The 19,805-nt window shown below is 38.8% G+C and overlaps 1 protein-coding gene across 2 annotated transcripts in view; it reads left to right on the forward strand.

The window, feature by feature from the left end:
• nbas (NBAS subunit of NRZ tethering complex) overlaps positions 1-19,805 on the forward strand; it is a 353,782-nt gene that overhangs the window by 321,636 nt on the left and 12,341 nt on the right. For both annotated transcript variants that reach the window (XM_049479822.1, XM_049479826.1), the window contains 2 exons: positions 747-891; positions 2,026-2,154. In XM_049479822.1, coding sequence (XP_049335779.1) covers positions 747-891; positions 2,026-2,154 — 274 coding nt within the window. The remainder of the gene's footprint in view (positions 1-746; positions 892-2,025; positions 2,155-19,805) is intronic.

The raw sequence follows: 19,805 nt of genomic DNA on the forward strand, positions 1-19,805 counted from the left end.
GCATCATCTCACTCCCACCCTGATTTCACTTGCGAAACAGATCATGGTAACCTAAATGTAAAATGGAGAACTGACCAGCTCATTCCACATCCACATCAGGCTCATCCCACACCACTACCAGCCTCCTCCAACATCACTACCACAGTGTTAGCACAACGGCTACAGGCATGATCCAACATTAATAGCGCAGTGTTAGCAAACCAGCTATCTGCCTCGTTCAACATCACTACCACAATGTTAGCACACTAGCTACATTGTGCTACGTTCTAAATAATATCCATGGCATTAGCACACTAGCTATGGGCTTCGTCCTACAATACTTCCAGGCTCTTCCAACATCAGTATAGCAGTATTATTAACATCAACGGGCCTCGACCAGTGTTGTTACAGGCTACATACAGGCTTTAGCCCATATCTTTAATGGGTTTGACCAGCTTCACTACTGCAGCGTTAGCACGGCTTGGCTCTCCAGTCAACGGATCTGTGTGTCATTAATCCCTCCCAAGGAATAGTTCTGTGGCCTCATGTGCTGAGAAAGCCTGTCAGACCTGTATCCGTGTGGAAAAGCCATCAGAACAGTTTCCCTCTGTGCTCAGTCCTGCAGTGGAAAAGTGTCTGATGACTGGTCAGAAGGAATCACTAGATCAAAATATATTTTGTTAAATGTGTTAATTTTATTTTGTTAGTTTGTCCTGGTGTTGAAAATGTTCACACTCACTCTCAGTGCTCACTTTTTTCCTCCACAGGTTGGAGAGTGAGCAGAACCCGTGGGTGGGTCTGACAGCAGCGCTGCTCACACACGGCACAGCACCGGCAGGGGTCAGCGTGGGGGGAGAGGTGGTGGCCATGTGCCGCTCGCTCTACACTACCAAGCACAAACTCAGTCCACAGGTGTGTGTGTGTGTGTGTGTGTACGCACAGATTTAATGTTATTTCTGCTCTCTGATTTCAAGTGTTGAAAAAAAATATCATTCTGACATTTTCACACACAACACAGACAAATACTTATCTCTCTCTTTCTTTTCCCCCCTCTGTCCTTCCCTTCCTTGTTCCCGCTCTTCTGTCTCTCTTTCTCACTTTCTCCATCTTTCTCAAACATTATCTTCCTTCCTCTCTTCTTGCTGTCTTTTCCTCTCTCCTATTTTTTTCGACTTTTTTCTTCTTTCCTTCCCTTTTTTCTCTCTGACTCCTCTCCTCCCTTCTTCTCTCTGTCATTCCTATTACCCTTCCCTCTCACTCCTTTCTCTTCCCTATCCTCTATTTTATCTTCCTCCATCTCTTTCTTTCCCTCTCTAACTTTCTCTGTCTCTCCCTTGCTCTTTCTTCCTCTCCCTCACTTCTGTCTTCATCTCTCTCCACTTTATCTCACTCTGACTCTCTTTTTCTCCTTTACACATTCTTTTAATCTCATTTTACTACTTTTGTCTCTTTCTGTCTCTCCTCTATTTCTCCCTCCATCTCTCTCTCTCTCAAACATTATCTTCCTCCCTCCCTTCTTGCTGTAATTTCCTCTCATCTATTTCTTTCTGACTTTTCCCTCCTTCCCTCCCTCTTTTCATCTCTTGCTCTTTCCCTCTCTCCTTCTCTTGTCTTTTTATTACCCTTTCCTCACACTCTGTCATTCTCTCTCTATCCCTCCCTCTATCACTCCTTTCTCTTCCCTGTCTTCTGTCCTTTCTTCCTCCATCTCTTTCTCTCCCTTCCTCTTTCTTCATCACCCTCACTTTTGTCTTCATCTCTCTCCACATTATCTCCCTTCTACTCTCTTCTTCTCTTTTACTTATTCTTTTTAATCTCCTCTTACTGCTTTTCTCTCTCTCTCTATTTCTCCCTCCATCTTCACATATCTCTCTTTCCCTTTCACTCTGTACCTCTCTCTTCTGTCTTTCTTCATTTTTTTCTTTCACTCCCACTGTCATTCTCCCTCTATCCCCTCTTACTTTGTGCTCTTTCTTACTCAATCTCTCTCTCTCTCTCTCTCTCTCTCTCTCTCTCTCTCTCTCTCTCTCTCTCTCTCTCTCTCAGTGTATTGGTCATATCTCGTCTCTGCTGTTGAGTGCTGGGCTGAAGCTGGCTGCTCTGAAACTGATGGCCGAAAGCAGAGATGAGCAGCTCCTCAAACTGACCCTGGATCAGATCAAAGGCATCTCTGAAGTAAGTTTCCTGTGCATGTTGTTTCTACTCCTGACCACAGGTCAGACTATAGGAACAGTTCTGAAGCTCGAGCAGAGTGACAGAAAAGTAAACAGGCTGCACAAACAGAACTGCACACACACCTGACACCTGTCATGTCCTGGATGATACACTGTCTTTGAGTTGGGGGAGATTTTCAGTTTGTTTACCGATCTGCTGATCTCTACAGAGTAATTATAAAAACAGGTCCAGAGCAGTAAACTAAGTGTCTCGTTCTCACGTGTGAGTGTGTATTTAACCAGAGCACTTAAAACTGTTGACACTTCAGCTGACCTGAGATCAGATAAGATCCATGACTCAAATAGTGGCTTTAAATCTCCCTCTTATCGCCCGCTGACTACAGATCAGATAAAACCCTATCCCAGGAGTAGCCTTGCATTATTTTAACCTCTCTTCTGTCTGAAACCTGGCTAGATAAGCCTTACAGCTTGAATAACGATACCCTTAATCCAAACACGGCTCACCTCATACTGTATTTAAAACACAGCCACGGCAGAACGTGCCCTGCAGACTCATCGGCCCAAGAACTGACCCAGGTACAGATAAGCCAGGCTCAAAGAGGTTCTAATTAAAGACGGTGGCCTTTCAAGCTGATGTCAGATCAGATACAGCCATGCACTTCACTTTCAAATGAGGGTTAATCTTTTAGTGTCAGGGCCACAGAAACAAAGCTTTCCTTTCCAAAGCAAAGACAGTGGGGGAGCGTGGACAGAACTTTGTGAGTGGATGACTATGGAAAGATCTTTCAAACTAAATTACACACACAAGTACTTGAGAAGGGCTTTTTCTGTCATTTGTTTTAATCAGAGTTGCCCCCAATCTGTGATCTTTATTATGATTAATCACAGAATGTGCTTGTTTTTTTTTGTTTGTTTGTTTATTTAAGACAATTATTTTAATAGAAATATTTTATATGGCTATTTAGTACTTGTAAAAATGGTAAGTTTCGATACTGTTGTTTCAGTAATAATTAAAAAGTATATAAAATATAATATAAAAAACCTTATGGGGCAACTTGGATGTGTTCTTTCACTGAATTGTCAAAGTATTGGATCAGGACTTGGTATTGGCAGATACTAAAAAATGAAATGACTTGGACTGAGTAGCAAAAAAAAAGTTTTTTTTTTGCGGTTTTAATGAAAACATCAGATGTAAGGTTTAAAATTACTGTACTGTCGCTATGATCAGGAGATTGCCGGTTCGGATCCTGTTCTTGTACCTTGCCCTCAGCTACAGGAGCCTTGAGAGAGCGCAATTGCCCTTGGTCTCTCTGGGTGGGTAGATGGCTCTCTCTCCCCACATCACTTTAAAGGGTGATGTCAATCAGCACGAGGCGTCTGTGAGCTGATGCATCGGAACCGAGACGCTGCGCTTTCCTCCGAGTGCTCTGTGATGCTACTCGAAAAAAGGGGGTGGCTGACTTCACATGTGTCGGAGGAGGCATGTGTTGGTCTTCACCCTCCTGATGTTGGGGCATCACTTTTGACAAGAGCAGGGCTTCTTTGGACAGCAGACTCTGATTTCATGGCAATATAAAACTAGCTTGGCTGTAGACAGGGACACAAGTGTTCCAGCAGCTTCCACTTCATGGCAGACCTGTGCTTTTGTGTGTTTATATTGTTATGAACCTTCCAAACTAAATTCCTCTCTGCCAAGTATGACGGTTTCTGATCTGAATCTTCGTCCAGACTTATACAAATCTCCCAGTTACTTTTTATCAGGGCTTCCCTCAAGTGTACCTTGTTCAAAAAGCAGTCAGTACTGAAAAACCCATTATAACTTCAACGTGAGGGGGCGGAGCTAACCCGGTGTACTAGTGCTGGTCAACGAATTAGAATAATTTGAAATAGTGCAATCATGAAATTCTTTGAATGCATTTTTTGTGCAGAAAGCAAATCAGGTGTTCACCGCACCTGTCCTACTCGTTAGACTTATCACAGAACTCGTTACCTGCCGTTAATTTGCTCAGCTGAGCTTTCCAAAAGGCCCATTTAGGCCATTTAACTGTGACACTGTTGTTTTATTGAATTAGAATAATGGAGAAACCGTTTCATTGAATTAGAATAAATGCTCGAATTTTTGTTTTCTGTGAAGAGTGTTCACTGTGCAGTATAAAGTCAGGGTTGAGTAGAATTTCTAAGTTGTAAAATCAATCATGGGTAAGCAGCGCAACCTCTCAACCGGAATAGTGGCTCAAATTCAAGCCCTTCGCCAACAAGGCTTGACCCAAACTAAAATTGCTGAGCAGCTCGGCATCAGCCAGTCTTCCGTCTGCAAAGCTCTCAAGAAAAACTGCAGCAAGCGCACCAACTGTTCCGGCGTCCGAAAAACTTCTGCTCGCGACAACAAGCAGCTGAGAAAGATCGCAGTCAGCAACCGGTTCAAGTCCACTTCCGAGCTCACCGACTTGTGGAACAAGCAGACCGGCGCAGACGTCTCCAGATCAACCACTTACCGTCGTCTGCGCGAACTCGGCTTCAAATCTCGCGTTGCAGCAGTAAAACCGATGCTGAACATGAAACAAATGGAGAAACGGCTGAAGTGGGCCAAAGAACACGGCGAGTGGACTGCTGAAGACTGGCAGAAAGTGGTCTTCAGTGACGAATCACGCTTCTGCATCTCCTTCGGTGACCAAGGTCCTCGTGTCTGGCGTCGTGGTGGCGAAACCTACAACCACGAGTGCGTGAAAAGATCCGTTAAGAGCGTTATGGTCTGGGGATGCATGTCCGCTCGAGGTGTAGGGAAACTCTGCTTCCTCAAGAAGACTGTCAATGCTGCCGTATATCAAGATGTTCTGGAAACGTTCCTGATTCCGACTGTTGAGGAACAGTTCGGCGAAGAAGACTTCATATTTCAACAGGATCTTGCACCGGCTCATGCGGCAAAGTCGACCAAAGATTGGTTCACTAAAAAACAGCTTGAAGTTTTGGCATGGCCGGCCAACTCGCCTGACCTCAATGTCATTGAAAACCTTTGGGCCATCGTCAAGCGGAAAATTCGCGACAGAAAGCCTACTACGCTGGACCAACTGAAGCAGAACATCGCCACTGCCTGGGAAGCTGTGAGTGCAGAAACTTGCGACAAGCTGGTCAAATCGATGCCGCGGAGACTTCAGGCAGTCATACAAGCCAAGGGGGCAGCCACAAAATACTGAGAAAGTGATGATTGTAATTATAATAAAAATTATTCTAATTCAATGAAACGGTTTCTCCATTATTCTAATTCAATAAAACAACAGTGTCACAGTTAAATGGCCTAAATGGGCCTTTTGGAAAGCTCAGCTGAGCAAATTTTTTTCCAGGTAACGAGTTCTGTGATTAGTCTAACGAGTAGGACAGGTGCGGTGAACACCTGATTTGCTTTCTGCACAAAAAATGCATTCAAAGAATTTCATGATTGCACTATTTCAAATTATTCTAATTTGTTGACCAGCACCTGTATTCTGAATATGTTGAAATTTGTGTGATTGATAGTAATAGTGTGTCGATGTACATTTAAAACAACTTGTTTTCAGATTACATACGGCTTAAATCATATTTGTTTAAAACAAAGTAATTATTTCATGAGTTGGGCTTTTTAAAATAATAAAAAGCACATAGTTAGAAACACTACCAGCCGAAAGTTTGCACACCCCTCTTCTCTTTCAGATTTTTAACATTTTTCATTTACTATTAAAGACAATAAAGTTATACAGGAATAAATGTGGAATTATTTTATAAACAAAACATGTTAAACAAACCAGAATATGTTTTATACTTTAAATATTTTTAAATACCACATTTAGCTTTGAGAACAGATCTGCACACTTGGTATTTTAATCTCAGTGTCTTTATGAGGTAGAGTCACTTGGAGTAGTTTTCTCAGCATCTTGAAGGAGTTCCTCTAGTAGTGGGACTAGGTAATTCTAAGTAATATGTGTTCCTTAAAGGTTATATGTCTTCAATATTAATCTACAATGTAGAAAACACATTGAAATAAAGAAAAATAAAGAAAACATTGAATGAGAAGGTGTGTTCAAACTTTTGACTGGTGCTGTATCTCTACACTTTTCCATGTTTTTTGCAGGCTTAATTTGCTCCTGCTCTCAGCTGCTATGTAGGAGTTTGAATGTGGCAGTATTATTATTGATGTGTGGGAGCGGGAATATAGTGCGTACCTGCGCGTTCGTCTCTGTTGCTCTCAGGACTCGCTCTATCTCGGACTGATTGCTAGAGTGCTTTCTGGCTGGATGAATTGGGCTTTATGTGCAGTCTGAGCACTTTATGGCTTCAGTAAGAAAACGCACACAGTTCCCCATTTTGATGATTTAATGACGCCTTCCGTATTTCCAGTAAGCGGCACTTCTCAAAAACCTTGACATTTTGTAGCGTTCATAAAGCAACCGCTTCAGTTGTATCTACTGAGGGAAGCTTGGATGTTGCGTTTCTTTCTAACCCCCCTCTCGATACACACAAGCAGATCTTAAAAGTGTCACTCTACATTATTTACTGTTGGGCGTGTATCAAGATGCATTAATGTCCCTAAATAATTCATTCCAAACAACATCTTAATTCCCCCGAACAGCGTTCTATATTGGGCACATAATTGCGCTGCAGAGTCGAGAGCTGTAACCTGTGATCATCTTAGAAAAAGAACAACAAAGGAGTGAGGGGGAGCGCGGTGCACAACAAGAGCCTAAGCAGCTTTAACACACTGTTTCTCCCTATTTATTATAATATATTTGCAGAAAACTGAAAACCAACCCTCTCAAAGGTTTGTTTTCCCTCATCCATTACGTTGTAATAGACACATTAGTGCCATGTGATTGGCTGCTCAACATTCCTGATGGCAAGATGACTGGTGTGCTGCGCCGCGCCTTCTCCGAGTATCTGATGCGCGCTGTTCCGGAGCTGCTTGTAATGAGCTTGTGTTCCTTAATGGAATTGTTGCCCTCTGAAATAGGAATAAATGCGCCGCATTATCCTTCCCGATAAGCCTATTTTTCATTGCAATCATTTTTTAATTAAAGCGCAAAATTGAAAACACCTCCGTGATTAGGAAGGCCGCTGCAGTAATTCTGTGCGAGGTCGTAGTCCGATATGATTCAGATGCTGTTTGGTTGTTGATATTGTTGTTTACACAAGTACAGTGAAGTTGCCTGTTGAAGTAATCGTGAATTAAAAACCCAGCATTACTAAAAATGGCTAATTTTGCAGAGAGAGGACGAAGCAGTCACACACTCACGGCAGGTAATGAGCTCTCAGCTTCAGTCGGTCAGAGTGTATAATGAGCGGCGAGAGTGGGCAGATCAGTAGGTGTTGTGCTGGACTTTGTACTGGAGCGTTTGTGTGTTCTCACAGAGGACTGCTCAGGCCAGGAGAACAGAGTGCTAAGCATGAAGGATGAGAGCTCCAGAGGAACACTACACCTTTCACATCCATCTCCCCTCAGCACCCCCCTTTCTACCTTTTTCTATCTACAGTATCAGTAAAGGGAAGCTTCCGCATCTGCTCAGGAAAGCTTCTTCCTTCTTGTTCTTTCTTTTCAATGTTTAAAATGAAGAACAGGTATAATTATAGGACAAATGCAAGATTATACATAAATGTACCCACTCTCCTTGGCTGCATATACAGCCACAAAAAAATAAATAATTAAGACACCACTTAAAAATGGTGAGTTTCTTTGATTTTACCAAATTGAAAACCTGTGGAATATAATCAAGAGGAAGATGGATGATCACAAGCCATCAAACCAAACTGAACTGATTGAATTTTTGCACCAGGAGTGGCATAAAGTTATCCAAAAGCAGTGTGTAAGACTGGTGGAGGGGAGCACCATAACATGATGCATGAAAACTGTGATTAAAAACCAGGGTTATTCCACCTATATTGATTTCTGAAACTTTATGAATATGAACTTGTTTTCTGTATTATTTGAGGTCTAAAAGCTCTGCGTCTTTTTGTTATTTGAGCCATTTCTCATTTCTGCAAATATATGCTCTATAGGACTATTTTTATTTGGAATTTGGGAGAAATGTTGTTCGTAGTTTATAGAATAAAACAACAATGTTCATTTTACTCAAACATAAACCTATAAATAGCAAAATCAGAGAAAATGATCCAGAAACTGAGGTGGTTTCTTAATTTAATTTCAGAGCTGTATATGAATACTGAAAAAAAAAGAAAATAATATTTAATGAAATTCTGGTTAATATGAACATTCTCATATTTGTAGGAAAGGTTTGGGTCAAAGTTAAATCTAGGACTACGTTTGGAGTTAGACCTAATGGATCAGTTTAATATAACTTTAACATTTAATGTTAAGGTGCATTTTAAATGATATGGAGTTCGTTTCCATGTTTCTCCTGGGTGCCATGGGGAGAGCTTTGGAGATGTTATAATAAAAATCACTACTTTTTGCATTGATGTTTGTATTTATTCTAATGTTTTAGTGGGTAAATAATCACATTTGCACAATACTGTAAATTCAATCCAGTCCATGGGTTGTGGTTACTTTGCTGTGCAAAAAATAATAATTAAATTAAAAAAAAGCAGCAACTATTGTTAAGCACCTCCTTCAAGACAATGAGAAAACTATTCCAGGTGACTCTACCTCATGAAGACACTGAGATTAAAATAGCAAGAGTGTAGATCTGTCCTTTAAGATAAATGTGGTACTTAGAAGAAGGACTTTTTTTTACAAAATAATTTCTCCAAATATTCCTGTATCGCTTTAATGTCTTCAGTATTTAAAAAAAAGTACTGGTACTGTAATTTTGTGTTTGTTTTAGATTTTAAAGTGAAATTGTGTTTAACAGACGTAATCGTCACTGTAATGGAGCTGTAATGTCCGTTTAATTTCACAAATGTTTTAAAATGATAAACAAGCAGTGAGTCGGAAACTTTTTAGGTGTTTAAAAAGTTTTATTACAGTTCCAGCATCCAATGCTGCTGCTGCTGTAAACACACCTGCACCATGACCTCTAAAACAACCATTACAGACGGGTTTAATTGTCCGACATCACTCAGTGTGGCAATCTGAATGTGTAGGTAGGGTTAAAGGTAGCTATGGTTATTGTTCAGCTTTGGTGTTTGATTAGAAATGTAGTTTTACTGACAGTTTTGGAACTGTGAATATTGAATATTGTTTGTAGTATTCATCAGCTTAGATCATAATTATTAGTTAATGATAAATTTGAGAATTGTAACACTGATTTAATGTTTAGGTGTAGAGAATGGTATCGTTCTAAAGAATAAATAATTATATTTAAAATATAGAGTAAAAACATAAGGCAAAAAAAAAGCAAGGTTCATTTGTAAAGTTCATTTGTAAAGCATCTTTCATACACAGAGGCAATTCAAAGTGCTTTAGAAAAAGATTTCTGATTTTTCTTGACATATAAACCAAGAATCAAACAAATGTAGGACGTAATAAAGAACAATGTTAAAAGAAAGTTACAAAGGGGGCTCAAGTGGCAGGCTAAGTGCTGCTGGAGCCCTGAGAGAGCACAATTGTGGGAAGATGGTGCTCTCTTCCCTCATCACTTCAAAAGGGTGATTTCAATCAGCACAAAGCGCCTGTGAGCCGATGTATCAGAACCGTATCTGCACTTTCCTCCGAGCTCACTGTGATGATACTCGGCAATGTTGCATCAGCTGCAGTTCAAAAAGAAGCGGTGGCTGACTTTACATGTATCGGAGGAGGCATGTGCTAGTCTTCACCCCCCTGGTTTTGGGACATTACTAATGATAGGGGGAGTCCTAATGAGTGGGTTGAGTAATCGACTGTGTAAATGGGATCAAAATGTAAAAAAAAAGGTTACAAGACAAACTGTGTACTAAATGAGAAGAACCAGTTAGACAAGTTGAACAGTGTGAATAGAGCAGGTAAACAACATTTGTTCTTGTTTTGTAAAATAAGAACAAAATAAATACATATTACTGCATTTGGGGGTTTAGCAGCCAAGAGCAAATCGGCCTTATTAAAATTAAATGTCTTTCATATTATTCTAATGCAAAAAGCTTGTGTTACCCAAATAAGGTGCTAATCATTAGCACAACATATTAATAACAATAAAACTGTGGGCTTCGCATATTGTTCACTAATATTAGCTAAGCATTATGTCACTCAGGCCCTGATTAATTTGCAGTCAGATTTGCTTTAAGTATATTTAGGCAAACCCTCTCCATAATACAGTCTACACCTCCTCCTGCTCCACAAAAAAAAACTACTGAACCAAGAAAATGTGTGAGTGTGTGTCATCATTCATATATGCACATTATTCAGCCATTGTAAAATTATTCAGAATATTATTATTCACACACAATACACCAGTGTAACGACTGTTGTTATGTGATTCCAGATTTCATTTTACTGGCATGTGCTATTATGCTGATGTAGCAATAAATACATCAACGTCCCTTCGGGCCATTGCCGATACCAGCACCATTTGTTAGACTTGTCAGATTTAGGCATAAACACAGGCAATAGGAAATCAAATCAAAGGGTTTTAACAGTGGGCCTGCTTATTTTAAAAGAAACACTTGTGCGGCAGCTTCTCCTGCCATCGCTATGGCTTGCGGCTTTGTGAACTATAGCACAGGCAGTATTCCATCTCACACACACACATATATATACATACATATCAAGTTCCTGATACTGAATAGAAGAGATTTTTTTTACGGCTGTAGTCGATCAGCTAAGACATATTTAGCATGTAGAATAGTTTTTTTTTTTTTAGTTTTGCACTGGAGTTGTGAGGCTGATGTAGCTAAAAAGCAATAAAAAAGCTAACTTAGGGCCCTGTCGTACACCCCGCGCAAGGCGTGTAGCGTGACGCGTTGCCATCGTACACCCAGTCAACAGTCTATTAAGGCTGATGGGCGTGGTGGTCTGGAAATGACGGGTGTTCAGGTACATTTCTGGTATGTTTATATGTTCTATTATTTTTTTTTATTTATTTTAATTATTTTAATAGAAGTATATCTATCTATATATATATATATATATATATATATATATATATATATATATATATATATATATATATATATATATATATATATTTATATATTTTTTCGTTTATTCATATAAATGTTATAATTTTTTATCATTCTTATCATTTTACTTTAAATTCACTACTATTATTTTTTTCTTCATAACATATAAATTCTTTATTTTTTATGTATCAATTTTTATGATCTTTTTAAAAATTCCTATTTTTCCTTTTTTACGTATATATTTTAATTGTCTATAGTAAATGTCAGTTTTTATTTCTAATTTTTTAAAAATATTTTTAACCCCTTTTAAACTGTAAATGCTCAGTGGCCTCCAGTGTAAATAATCGATTGCTTGATTAATATTCAGTGTTCCAAACCCAGTTTTTACATAAAAAATAAACAGAATAAAGAATAAAATAACATTACACTTCCCTTATTTCAGCTGCTTCCCTTATTTGAACAGCGTGACGCGCAGTCAGTTTATGCACTCTTAAAATAGGAATGAACAGAAGTCAGAGCGCAGCTAACTCTTAAAGGGGATGGATACTGACACCTTGATCGGTTTATTTCATGTTACGCCCAAAACACATCCATGAATAACTAAGGGAATTAAAACACGCCCTTTGCGCCATTGGAGCTGCACAAGGTGTATTTTTCGCACCCCAAAGATACCAAAGACACAGGACACGCCCCTAAATCCAGCTGCGCAAACCGCAATTAACTAGTGCGCTATAGATCTGTAAAATAGGGCCCTTAATACTTAAATCTACACATCTACACTTGTGTGTATGGTTATATGTTGTTTTTGAGTAATCTTAACTTTAGTTTCTAGTTTCTGACACTTTATGACTGACAAGCAGAGGAGGGAGGTGGGAAGGGCTGCTACAGGATTCAATCTCAGTATTCAAACAGCGGGGGCTAATTACATTTGGATTATTAATGAAGAACAAAAGCAATTAGGCTGCTTTCACCTGCAGTTCATCAGGACTAGCCTTCAAAACTAAACACACGTGTGTTTCATCAGCCAAGTGTTTATGAGGCAAACAGTTCCTAACTGCTTCACAGTAATGAAAATGAATCGATGACGCGTTTTTAATGATGACATGTTGATGTTTAGTTCACGTGTGTTAGTTTGTGTGTGTGTGTGTGTGAGAGAGAGAGAGAGAGAGAGAGAGAGAGACATTTCATATTTAGTGTATATAAACACAATGGACCTCATTTATCAAGCATTTCAGAGTGAAACTACTAATCTAAGATCACCTTTTTTCAGCCTATCAAATTTAGTAAACCTCAACTGATCCTGGATCATCGTTTTTACTCTGAAGAGTTTAATTAAATATTGGCCAATTACTTGTTAAACTAATAGTAGCATTGTCCGATAAGGAACTGGAAACAACTGGCAAGTAGGAATGTGACACACTCATGCAGTCACAACACTGGGTTCACAGTTTGGTGGTACCATTTAGAACAAAATGAGGACATGATCGGTTCTTCATAATCAGTGTGTTTTTAGTTTGTTAGCAATATTAGCCTATCATTTTTTTTATCCTAAATTAATGAAACTCCAGATATCAGGACAAGATATGACAACCATGTTAGTCATATTAGCTTGTGCTGGGAGCAAATATGGAATGTGACCTCTGCCTTTAACCCATATGTGCAGTGAAAACACACAGTTGCAAGAAAAATTATGTAAACCCTCTGGCACATTCTAACATTTTTGTTGACAAATATACAATAAGAAAAATGTTAAACAAAAAGGGAGTTCATGGGAGGACACCACAGAGGAAGCCACTGCTGTCCAAAAAAAAATTGCTGCACGTTTAAAATTTGCAAAAAAGCACCTGGATACTGTTGACAGATGAAACCAAAATTGAGTTGTTTGGAAAGAACGCACAACGTTATGTGTGGAGAAAAAAGGAACAGCACACCATCATCAAAACCTCATCCCAACTGTGAAATATGGTGAAGGGAGCATCATGGTTTGGGGCTGCTTTGCTGCATCAGGGTCTGGACGGATTGCCGTCATCAACAGAAAAATAAATTCCCAAGTTTACCAAGACATTTTGCAGGAAAACTTAAGACCATCTGTCCTCCAACTGAAGCTCAACAGAGGATGGATGATGCAACAGGACAACGACCCAAAACATAGAAGTAAATCAACCACTGAATGGCTTCAACAGAAGAAAATCCTGACATCAACCCAATAGAGATGCTGTGTGCTGTGGATTATGACCTCAAGAGAGCGATTCACACCAGATAACAAGAATATTGCTGAACTGAAACAGTTTTGTAAATGGGGAATGATCCAAAATTCCTCCTGACTGTTGTGCAGGTCTGATCTGCAACTACAGGAAACGTTTGGTTGAGTTTTTTGCTGCCAAAGGAGGATCAACCAGTTATCAAATCCAAAGGTTTATGTGCTTTTCCCCCCTCACTGTGAAAGTTAACATGTGTTCAATAAAACCATGCAAACATATCATTTTTGTGTGGTATTAGTAGTGACTTATATGAAGATCAGAACACATTTAATGACCAATTTATGCAGAAATCTAAGTAATCCCAAAGGGTTTGCATACTTTTTCTTGCAACTGTACATACTAGTCATCATCACTAGTGATCTAACATCTCTGCGGTGCTCGAGGTTCAGTGAGGGTTAAGGCTTTGCTCAAAGGTCCAACGGTGTGGCAGCTTGCCAAACCCAGGTATCAAACCCACTTTCCAGTCATCAATAACCCAGTGCTCTAACTGGGCTTGTTTTTAACAGCTGTTTCTTTAATGGAGGGCCTGTTTCCCACAGTCTCATTGTCATGGCTTTACATTGCAATGATAATAAGCGTGGGGTAAAATATTTCACCGATTAGCTAAAAAAAAAAAAAACTTATAGCCCAACTTAACAGCAAAGTTTTGGTTGGGTACATTTTACATTGTTCGCCAAACTGTTGACATACCTTTAAAAGTGAAAAAATTTAAAGTCTATTGATGCTCTTTCTAGCCCTCCCTCACTCTCCCCCTCACTCACTCACTTGTAGTTTGATTCTGATTAGCTCCCAATTGTCTTCCTGTGTGTACGGCTGTGTGTGTGTGTGTGTGTGGAACATTATGCAGTTATGTATTTTTCATCCTCTGCTCTCCCTCTTGGCTCTCGGCTCTCGGCTGCAGTGGTTAGTGTTAATGAAATTGCGGGGCGGTGCCGCGTGTGTGAAGCCACTTTCAGAGGCAGTGCCGGGCCACAGCAGCGCCAGGCTGCCTCCTCCCCTCCAAAGAGCTTTATGATTTAAATGATAAAAGAAAGGAGCGCATACATCATTTATGAGATGCCAAACACTCTCAGCCATTCCAATTAAAGCCCATGCTGGAATCCAGCCGACGCCATGCAGGAAGAAAAAATTACAGCGCATATTTAATGGCTCTTCCTGTACGTGTGTGTATATGTATATAAAACACACACAAACACACACACACACACAAGCACAAACTCATACACATACATCAGCAGATATTAGCAAGCATTAAATGGATTTGTAAATGGGCGGCATTAACAAGGCCGTCTGTTTTGTTGGCATTTTCATGCTCATGTACATTAAGGTTGAGCGATATGGCAAAAAAAATACTGACTCCTGCTTATTTTATTTCCATGCCCTATGGGTGATTTATTCCCTGTCCGTATCCGTATTTTCTTTGAGTGCTATATTTAACGCGAGGGGACGCATTTAAATGCACAGATTGTCCCAGAAAAATACATTTAAAAGGGTCAGATTACGGAAAAACGCGTAGAAAGGTGTAATACACAGTTCTCTGATTGTTAAGCCTTGGCTATTGAGGTTTTAGACCTTCAGACTGCTTATTAAGCACAATACATGGCAACCAATCAGAGGTCATTTACATACTGTATGTCAATATTTTTGGTACAGTAATCAAAACAGTCTGTGTAATTCAAAAGGAGTAAAAAGAGGTGAATTCATTGTGTGAAATGATTAATGGCTGTTTCTGTGGACCTCAGTGACGAAAATGAAAATACAATAAATATAATAAATATGGAAAAACTTAAAAAGAATTAGAAGAATACTAGACAAAAATTAAAAAAACCCCAAACAATTAGAAACAATAATTTAATAAAACAAAAATATAATCAACATTCCAGAATAATAACCTGCTCATGCAGTCTAGTACATGTTATTAAACTGTCTACACAGCTGCTGTACATTGGCTGTTGTTATATTGATATATTCCTATAATTGATTTGTCTTCTTTATGATTCATGTTGTTCTAAAAATGCTATTGCTGCCCATAATATTTGTACTACCCACCACTACTGAACATACATATGGATGCAGCCGTGAAGCTTTTTTGATTTAAAAGCCCTCGTCTACCATTAGGCTTCAGACATGTTGCTCTGGATTGATGGATTTACCGCTCTTTTTCTTTTTTTTGCCGCCATAAAATGACGGTCTGAAATATTTATGAGGTGGTGAGTGTGCGTAAGTTCAAATGTGATCAAAGTCACTTTGTTAGCTTCACCACTGGGGCTTCTCTCTCCCCGATCCTTAAAGGAGCACGCTGTAAAATTTTCCACGTCTAAACTTTGTTAAATAAATAAATTAACCAATGAATACATGCATGCATGAATAAATAAATATGGAAATATGATAAATCCGGTGCAGGCATCAAATATGAATAAGAAACATCTCCGCTCTCTGGTCAGTTCCAGTGAGGCTTCTAAAATAGCATTTTTTGTTATAATTGTTCATGTTTTCTCTGTGGGTTTGCAGTAACAAAAATTTCACATTTTTGGGGGCATTACATGCACAAATGGTAGTCTCTTTGTGGGTAATCAAAACTGCCAATGAAACTGATAAATACATTTTTACACGTATTTTATTTGAAAACAAATATTTTAATGAAAATATGACTTTACAACAGTACCCGCAGTCTCACAAACTAGTTTCTTGCTTATTCTCAGATAGTCTAGTGTATTGACAGTGTCCAGTGTGCTCAGATCATCATTGTTCTGTACGTTCAGTTAGATATCATTGCTCCAAAGTCCAGTTCCAGTGAACACATGTCCATTGTAGGCTAGTAGACAGGCTCTCTTGGGGTTTAGTGTGTTGTATATTGTAACACATAGTAACCTTTCTGTCAGGTTGGATCAGACATGATGGCCTTTATTGTCCCTGTGGTTCACTATCAGTGAGTACTCTGCACTTCTGACCTGGAGCGCTTCATAAGCCTTGTGAATTCTGAGATGCTGTAACTCAGTCATTTGATCGTTACAGTTGGGCTCTAGTTAAAGTTACTCCCTTATTTACTTCAGTTTAATAAGTGGCCGTGAGCTTTTGGCTTATATTTATTGTTTAGGACTAAATTAAGAGACCACTCCAGTTTGTGAATCTACTGGAGTAGATTTTACTCAAATATATATATTTGAGTAAAATGAACATTATTGTTTTATTCTATAAACTACAGACAACATTTCTCCCAAATTGCAAATAAAAATATTGTTATTTAGAGCGTTTATTTGCAGAAAATGAGAAATGGCTGAAATAACAAAAAAGAGGTAGAGCTTTCAGATTACAAATAATGCAAAGAAAACAAGATCATATTTATAAAGTTTTAAGAGTTCAGAAATCAATAATTGGTGGAATAACCCTGTTTTTTTATCACAGTTTTCATGCATCTTGGCATGTTCTCCTCCACCAGTCTTACACACTGCTTTTAGATAATTTTATGCCACTCCTGGTGCAAAAATTCAAGTAGTTCAGCTTGGTTTGATGGCTTGTGATCATCAATCTTCCTCTTGATTATATTCCAGGGGTTTTCAATTTTGTAAAATCAAAGAAACTCATAATTTTTTCCTGAGCTTTATAACATGTGTTACTCTAAATTGCTTAAAGGTAAAGGTAAACTGAAATGTCAGTAATTTAAAGTCTCCGCTAAAGTCCTGGGCTCACAGTAAAGTATGATGAATTGTCTTAAACAGTCGCACTCTCTTACAAAAAAAATCTTGTGTTATCATCAAGCGTGACAGACTGGAAGTAAAAGACAGATGAGTTGCAGTCATGCAGTGTGTGGAGGAAATAAATTGAAAGTGTACAAATATCTTTTTCAAACTTCCTTCTTTGAACCCCGATGCTCTATTGGTCAGGGTCACCAGCTCGGGTTGGTCTGCACTGACCGGTGTGATCACGTACTGTGAATCTGAATCAAGGTTCCTGCTACAGTTCATATCCCAGAGCAGCAGAACATCACGCTCTGTGTAACTGATACCGTGAGCAGTGCTAAAGTGTGGATGGCTGAAAAGCCTGTATTACACCATCGTATCTGCAGGCGATGTGTGAGCACAGCCAGAGTCAAAAGTGCTTCACATCTGCTGAATCGTGTCTTCAGACAAGCTGCTGTGAAAAGGTGGCTGAATATGAAGTGAGAATCACAGCTTTCCAGCATCCCAAAGTGGAATTCTGAATTGATACCAAGTGTGTGTTTGTATAAGAGCAGTGCATTATCTGAATTTCTCAGTTGGTGGTGTACAATCAAACATCTAAAAGATATTTTTTCTATCCATATTATCTGATTTATTTTCAAAGTAAAAAGAGTCTCATGATTTTTATACTGTATGTTCACACTTTATGAAACGGAGACCGTAAATAATTTCTCATAATATTAGTTGGTATTTTATGAAATCCAGCTTGGTCCCCAGTTCAGATCCAGCAGTGTCTAATTTTATTTGCTTTAATACATCACTAAATCAAATTCTGCATGATGCATGAGACACATATAAACATCGCTTTTGGGCACAAATCTTCATTTTGATCATTTTTCACTTTTTATCATTTTTCAAATACTCATTTTGAGTATTTGTTAACTTGCTGTCAAAAATCAACCATATATGGAAATTTACCAGGGCTGTTTGAGTGTTTATATGCAACTAAGTACATTGATCTGTTAGCTGGACTGCTAGACTTAAAATTCATAAGCTTTATATTATTATATTATATGATTGAACACAATTTTCAAATTCAAAAGTTTAACGTACTGAACCAAATATTCACCCCGCTTTGCCCCCTTTCCCAGTTGCAATCAGAAATGCATTAAACCACATTTGCAAAGCTGGGAAATCAATCAAAAAGTGATTTCTGTGTTGAAGTCACAAATATCATGCTAATTACCTGCTGGATTAAGGTGTATTAAATGAGGAGGAAGCTGAAGTGTTGGAGCTGTCAGGACAGGCATCCAACATGTGTACACCAAATGACCAATGCGGTAATTAAAAAAATAAATAATAAATAAAAGCCAGTACCTTATTTCTACTCAGCATGTAAAACTGCTGTTGAGGGACAGTCAAATAACTCACACAATAAAACACTGTGGGGAAAAAAATAGATTTTCATTTTAGCTTTTAACCTAAAACAAAAGTTTAGCACTACTGTAAGTTTACTAAAACTGACCAGACATTTGCAAGTAAACATAAAGGACTTTAATCATACAATTGTACAGTACATTATACAATTATACAGATTTACAAGGTTGAGCCACAAGAATAGTTGTGAAAACAGGTAAAAAAAAATACGATGTGGGTCTGGACAAGCAGCATAAGCTGAAGAACAGGCAATCAAACTCTCTTTAAGTATGCAGAAGCTGCATTCCGAAGCCTAGGCTACAGTCAGTGTAGGTCTTAGTATGAGAATATATTTTTGTTATTTAAAGGAAGTTTAATATTTATTTAAATTTAAATACATTTTATATTCACAGGATTTCAATAAATGTTTCCATATTCTTGGAGTATACAGCAAAAAAATGTAGACACCTGTTTACTCAGTGTTTCTTCTGAAATGAATAGAGATTCTGTGATCTGTTTGCTGCAGTAATATCATCAGACTCTAAATTTTGAAACAGTGCATTGAGATTTTGATTGCATTCATCCAGAAGAGAGGTCGGGTATCAGTATTGGATCACAAACACACTCCAGCTTAATCCAGAAGTACTGGACCTGCTGCACCCTCCAGCCAGATTAGCCTGCTTTATGCTCAGTAGTGTAAACAGTTAGATCAGTTAACACTGAAGCATATAAATCTCTATTTAAATCTCCACACACCCTTCCACACCACATTTGTGTTTGTGAGAAGAGGAGAGGATCTTTTTTCATGAGCTGCACCAGTAGCAGGGTTGTTGTTCCTCGGTGAGCTGTGGAACTGTCAGACTGTAGGAAAGGCAGGCTGGGGAGCGCCTCTGAGTGGCTGATAATAATGATGTGTTTTTGGGTTCATATTTGGGGCAGTGAATAAGGATTAGTCTTCCTATACAGCTCACCTTTACACGTTCTAAATACTTCATATTTACACTGCAGTGTCCATCTCTCTCTCTCTCTGTCTCTCTCTGTCTGTCTGTGTGTGCATATGCCTGTCTGTCCATCATTCTGAGAGGAAAATCAGAGCAGTTCTCTTTCTAAGACATGCACACACACATACACACACACACACACACACACACACACACTCTTATTCTCATTCTGTGTGCTGCCTTTACTTTTGCTCTGCTGCTGATCTTCTCTTCTCATTTCTCCACTGCCTTTCATATTGTAATAGTGTTGCTCTGCTTTAGCTCTGCACAAAAAACACTATCTGATATACCCATGTT

The sequence above is a fragment of the Astyanax mexicanus genome, chromosome 1 (genome assembly GCF_023375975.1).
Source record: "Astyanax mexicanus isolate ESR-SI-001 chromosome 1, AstMex3_surface, whole genome shotgun sequence".
In the NCBI taxonomy this organism is placed as follows: domain Eukaryota; kingdom Metazoa; phylum Chordata; class Actinopteri; order Characiformes; family Acestrorhamphidae; genus Astyanax; species Astyanax mexicanus.